This window comes from Phaseolus vulgaris, chromosome 8 (genome assembly GCF_000499845.2).
Source record: "Phaseolus vulgaris cultivar G19833 chromosome 8, P. vulgaris v2.0, whole genome shotgun sequence".
NCBI classification, from domain to species: domain Eukaryota; kingdom Viridiplantae; phylum Streptophyta; class Magnoliopsida; order Fabales; family Fabaceae; genus Phaseolus; species Phaseolus vulgaris.
In genome coordinates this window covers 50790918-50796917 of record NC_023752.2, presented here as the reverse complement: position 1 = coordinate 50796917, position 6000 = coordinate 50790918, and the positions used below count along the sequence as shown (strand labels likewise).

General features: G+C 43.3%; 1 protein-coding gene across 1 annotated transcript; it reads left to right on the top strand.

The window, feature by feature from the left end:
• Nucleotides 1-3126: 3126 nt before the first annotated feature.
• On the top strand, nucleotides 3127-3839 carry LOC137825308 (protein MAIN-LIKE 2-like). Its single transcript, XM_068630981.1, has 2 exons — nucleotides 3127-3378; nucleotides 3471-3839. Exons 1-2 carry the CDS (start codon nucleotides 3127-3129, stop codon nucleotides 3837-3839), a joined length of 621 nt encoding a protein of 206 aa, XP_068487082.1.
• The last annotated feature ends 2161 nt before the right edge of the window (nucleotides 3840-6000 follow it).

The following is a 6000-nucleotide window of genomic DNA, read 5'->3' as shown; positions in this document are numbered from 1 at the left end:
GCCGCAGCTAGGGGAACGGCGGCGATAGGCGGAGGAGAATTGGGAGTTGGAAGCACGGCGGAGCCAGGCGGAGACGTCGGAGATGGGCTAGAAGCAGCTTCAGCAATGACTGGAGGTGGTGGTGACGGAGCCGGTGGGAGAACCGGATTGGCAACAGGGCTGGAGGAGACGCCTGCCTTGGTGGCACGAGCCTCCTTCAGTACTTTCGCCAACATTATTCTTTTGGAAACGCCCATCACCGATCCTACATCAAGACAGGCCAATCAACAAGGATTAGCACCAGAACAGTTCTGCGAATTCACAATACATGAAGAGGCGTGAAATGCAAGTAACATTGTACAGCGAAAATTGGTAGCATAAGTTTGATTTAGATGAATCAGAAGGAAGATTCTATGGCCAAATACATGCAGATAACCACAACAACTAATGCATCATAAATCACCAAGAGCAGATACCGAAGTAGGTAGAAAGCCCATGGGCATTGAATTCGTTCGCGATGAGTTTGGCGGTATCGAAGACTATTTCCAATCCCGCCAAGGCTTTGCATACATCCCGGTCAGGCGGGGCGAGCTCGTCCAGAGCCAAGGGCTTCATGGTTATGGGTTTGTCTGTCCAGTACAGGGGAAAGCCCTCTAGGATAGTAGGATCGCGCTTGGTCGCGCGTACCTTGAAGAATTTCCCCTTCCATCCTTTGAACGAATTCTGGAAGAGCGTAAGGATGATGCGCCCGGCGATGCCAGAAAAGCTCATCCAAAGGCTCTTCCCTTGCTTCTTTACCTCGAAGAAGTGAAGAAAAACGTCCACAGAGGAGGGAACGCCTAGATAGCCGCAGAGAATTTGAAACCCCCTCACGAAAGCCCAACTGTTGGGATGGAGTTGGGCGGGAGCAGTGTTTATCTCTGTCAATAGCTCTTTTTCGAAAGGAGTGAGGGGTAGACGCAGGCCCACCCTCTTGATCACCATTTGATAGAGGAAGAAGAAAGGGCATCCCCCAGTATCCCATGAGTCCGCACAAACGGGCATCCCAGGTCGCACCCGGCTTACCAGGACTTGGGAGTCGTGATTCTTGTGGAACGCATTGAAGTTATAGAGAGCAGGGTCCCCCCTATGAGCCTCCACGTCCTCAACAGAGTTCAGGAGGGAACATTCGTCCAGAAGTTCGTCGGGGGCCCAGTCGTATTCGCCCTTATAATGAGACTTGGGGAGCGGGGGAGGCGCGGTGGTTTTAGTTTTCGCCATCAATGCCAATGCTGAAGATCAAAAGAGAAAGAAAGGGTTCAGAGAAAAGGGGTTTGGGAGAAGAAAAGGGAAAAATGGAAGAACCCTAGGAGCGCCCTACCCACAAGAGAACGAAGGGAAACGAGAGGAACAAAGAAACATACAAACGATATCCAGAGAAATGCGGTAATATGGACAGTCCCAGGCAGTTCATACAGTAAAGAGAATCATCAAGGAGGGAAAAACCGTACCTTTGGGGGCTGAAGGGTGTGGAGAGCGGAAACACGAACGAACAGGGGTCGCAAGAGAAGGGATTTAGAGAAGATGAACAGTGACTGAGGGCAAAGAAAGTGAATGTAACAGTAGTGGCAATCGCGGGGTTTGGTAACTTAAACGTTATGAGAAGCGCGAAGGGGTAACCGTGTGATGACGCCACGTGTTGCAAGATTAAGCGCTCAAGGGAAGCGCGAGGGGTTCCTGAAGACGACCGCACGATGAACCACGTGGCACGCGATTAAGCGCAACTTCAAAAGACATCATTTTTCCCATTTCAGAGATGTCCAATCAGCCATTAAGAATACCTCTGGTTCAGAAATTGTCACGTCAGTAATTCGAAAAAATTGCTGAGTCAGCAGAGAATGACACGTCATCAGGAAGGCACGTGGACGGCGTGGGCGAGGCTTTAGTCTTTGCGCTGAAGACAAGTCTTCGGCTTAAGACTGGGGGGCTTGTGTATCGTCCCGTATCCGGGCGCTGACTAAGTCAAGGTCAAAGTCAACGACTGGAAGGTCAAAAGTCAACACAAGGCGTCGCCTATGTGTGGAGATGCCAAGAGGAAGCGTCGCCAAGGCAAAGCGTAGCCCAGATGGAGGCATCGCCTTGCTAGGGCGTCGCCAGATTAAACAGTGCTAAAGTAAGGCAATCACGGTGTGGTTCCCCGATACCCATGGGTAGGAAAGACCATGGAGGGAGCGACGCCGTGAGAAGGCCTCAGGTCCCAATAGCACGGGGCAGCAGTAAAGAGAAAGAAAAGGTGGCTTCAAGGCCATAGTAACAGTACCAGTGAAGGGCAGCCTGACTCGTGACGTGCTCCTGCCGCCCCAGAGACGCCCGTAGGGCAGATACGACTCAAGAGGAAAGTCACGCCCAGGGCAACCGGGTGCAAAGTACAAAAGGAGGGCAGATACGCTCTCAAAGTAAGTGACTAGATACTTGGGTATACTAAAAATTGTGTGTTCTTGCGAAAATTTTATAAGCTCAATTCACCCCTCCCCTCTTGAACTTAGACACTAATAGACCCAACACTTCCAAGGTTTTTCCTTCTCTTCATCTCTCAAATTTCTCATCCTTTCTAAACCTCACCTTCTCCATCACTCACACATTCACAAGTGCCTTCTTCATTGACAAGTTAGTAAGTTTAATTTTACTGATTTTGCATTATTGCTTAAGTATTTCAAACCTGCGTTTGTGTTGTTGGTCTGATGTAATCCGGTACTCACTCTTCACATTTGTGTTGGTCTTATGTAATCTGGTACTCATTCTTCGCATTTGTGTTGTTCTTTCGTAATAGGAGAATTTAAAGTAATTTCGGATTACGTAATCTGGTTTAGGTATTTAAGTAATTCCGGATTACCAAATCCGATATAGGTTTACAACATGTTTCGAATTACATAATCCGGTATGGACATTGTCTACTTAGTGTTCCAGATTATGCAATTTGGTAGTGTTCTCCAATTAAGTTGTAATCATGAAGTTGCAATTTTTGTCTTTTTGCATTTTTGTTATGTATGGAGTTTCCAACCCACTTGGGTAAAAAAAAATTTAAACTTTATATTATGTACACAACTTCATGATTATATTATTCATTATTTGTAAATAATTGAAATTCAAATTGTGTTGTGGATAGATATGGCTAAAACTAGAGGAGGTGGATCTCAGGATCAGGATCGCAGAAGACCGACGACATTCGTCCGTAGAAGAGACCGAGGTGGTGTCGAGGAAAGGATTGGTGATGATGTTCATATTGATAATGACAATGAACAAGGATTACGAGATGATGACCAAGTAGACCAGGGAGAAGAGTTTCCTAGAGGACCTTCTGATATGTCTTTATTAGTAAATTTTGTTGACCATGTTGTTGTTAAGCTCTGGGAGGGTGAGGTAAGAACGAAAAAACCTTCAATTAAATTGTCTTTGTTAATTATTGTTTAAATTTATTTAATTATATTTAATATATACAAATTTTATATTAGGATCAGGGAGAACTTAAATTGGTATCCCACGGTAGGAAATTACGTAAATTTGGGATGTCTCATGCTAATATTGAGCTACTTGTACAAAATTCTGGATTGTTTAGTTTGTGCAATATAAGTTATGAATTGGGGGACAAGGGATTGATTTCAGCCTTTGTCGAAAGGTGGCATCAGGAGACAAACTCCCTCCACCTTCTCGTAGGTGAGATGACCATCACACTTGATGATGTGTCATCTCTTTTACACCTCCCCATTTTGGGTCAATTCCCTACATATGTGCCCTTAGAGTACAACGGAGTTGCAACAATTTTAGCTGAGTTACTAGGGGTGGATGAGGCTCGGGGGAAGGCTGAGATGAGGCAGTGCTGAGGCGTCCACGTACAATTGAGTTGGCTCCGAGATATATATGAGGAATGTTGCGCTCAAGAAGCTTGGGAGTGTGCTTCCAGGGCTTACTTGTTGCATCTGCTTGGATGCACTATTTTTGCAGATAAAAGTGCCACCTCTGTATCTGTATCGTACTTATTGTTATTCATCAATCTACATATGTGTCATGGATATGCATGGGGAGCAGCAACACTTACATATCTATATGAGCAGTTGGGGGATGCATCTTATTTTAACACGAAGCAGTTGGGCAGTTATGCAACACTGGTTCAGGTATGAAACCATACAAATAATTAGCAATCACATGTTACATTCCATAATGTTTTGTATTAAATATTTTATAATTAATATGATTGAATTACGTAGGCATAGATTTAAGAGCACTTCTTGGGCATTGGAAGAAGGGATATTAATCCCTCATATGACGAGATACACCCGAGGGCAGCACGATATATTGTTGCCCATCAGATTTGCGCGATTGGTGATGTGCGAGTGCAGTTGGATGGGGTCACACACGATGACATCATCTGGACTTCGTATGAGGACCATAGATTGAGCAGGCCATTTGAGACCATTTATTTATTCTCGGGTCACTTTCAATTGGGCAGCTTATCATAGGGACATATGCCCGAACATGTCTTGCACCAATTTGGCTACAAGCAGAGCATTCCACCACCACTGATGGCGGTTGAGGCTCCTGGTGCACATGTCATTGATCAAAGGTGGTTGTAGTTTGATCACCACGTGGTGACAGGTTTGAGAGTTGCTTATAGTCCATCTGCATGTGTTCCTGAGTACATGTCTTGGTTTAGGACGGTATCACACCCATACATTCGCAGAGGTGAACTTCGAGATCGACCCAGTGTTGTACCACGTCATCACCTTCGTAGTCCAAATGCTGAGCAGGCAGGTCCTTCGTCTCAAGATGAGCGTGCACAGGCGGTAAGTTTTTTTATTGTTATGTGATTAAACAATATATTTGACAAGTTTAATTTATTTTGAAATTGGTGCAGGGTATATTTAGGCACATTGTCAGTATCCTCCAGCGCATGATAGATTGTCGTTAGGTCACTGAAGCCACTGACACATATGAGAGTACGGAGGCAAGGCTGCAGTTAGCCCGGAGCGTGACAGATGACGGGGTAGTCTACACTAGACGATCACGTAATGTTCGTGGATGTCGTTGATATTTTTTTTATTACATGATTGTAATAATAGTAACTTTGTATGTGTATAATATGGTTTAATTAATTTATGTTATAGTGTTTGTTATTTTATTTTGATCTGAGATAAATGCGAATAAATTATGAATCGGAATTGAAGTAATAAATTATGAATCAGAACTTAAGTAATAAATTAAGCATCAGAAACCCACATAATAAATTATGTTTACATCAATCGTCTCCAAGGTTCGCATATGTCGGGCTAATACTGATTAATTGGGTAAAAGATTGCATCCGAGCAATGTAATATGATGACCATAACCTTGCCTCTGTGTAACAATGTGTACACCATAAAATGTCAGTGGTAGGTATGGGACAATCATCAAGCAATTTTACCTGCACCACAAATGGAAATTAGCAAACAAAGGATATAAATAATGTGTTGAGTAATAACCTTACCTGCACAAAGTGTGAATCATACACATGACCAATACATAGTAATCGGTGTAGACTAGCATCGGTAGGGGGTGTAGTACGCAATGGAAAAATAGAAATATTTTGTTTCAATGACAAACATACTAAGATAATATTGTATCTGCTTGCTATTAAGTATCCCATATTCGGTATTTTCATCCATTTTTCAACACTAGCCTGCAAAATGCAATAATGAAATTAGATTGCATACAAGTTCAACTAATCAATGCACATGACTCTTAAGAATATTCACTTACCACTGACAACTCATCCACTAGTAAGGACCTCTTGATATCTCCTACTCGTTGATGACCACCTAACAACCCTACGGACCCATTCAAGTAAGTCTTCTCGCAAAGGAAACACCTACACAAATTTATTCTAACAATATTACAAATCACTTCTTCAAATTATAATGCAATAAACATGAATTAAATGAAATTTTATTCACCTCATCTATTGTAAAATGGATACCATAGTCCCCTTCAAACAATCCATGTTGATGC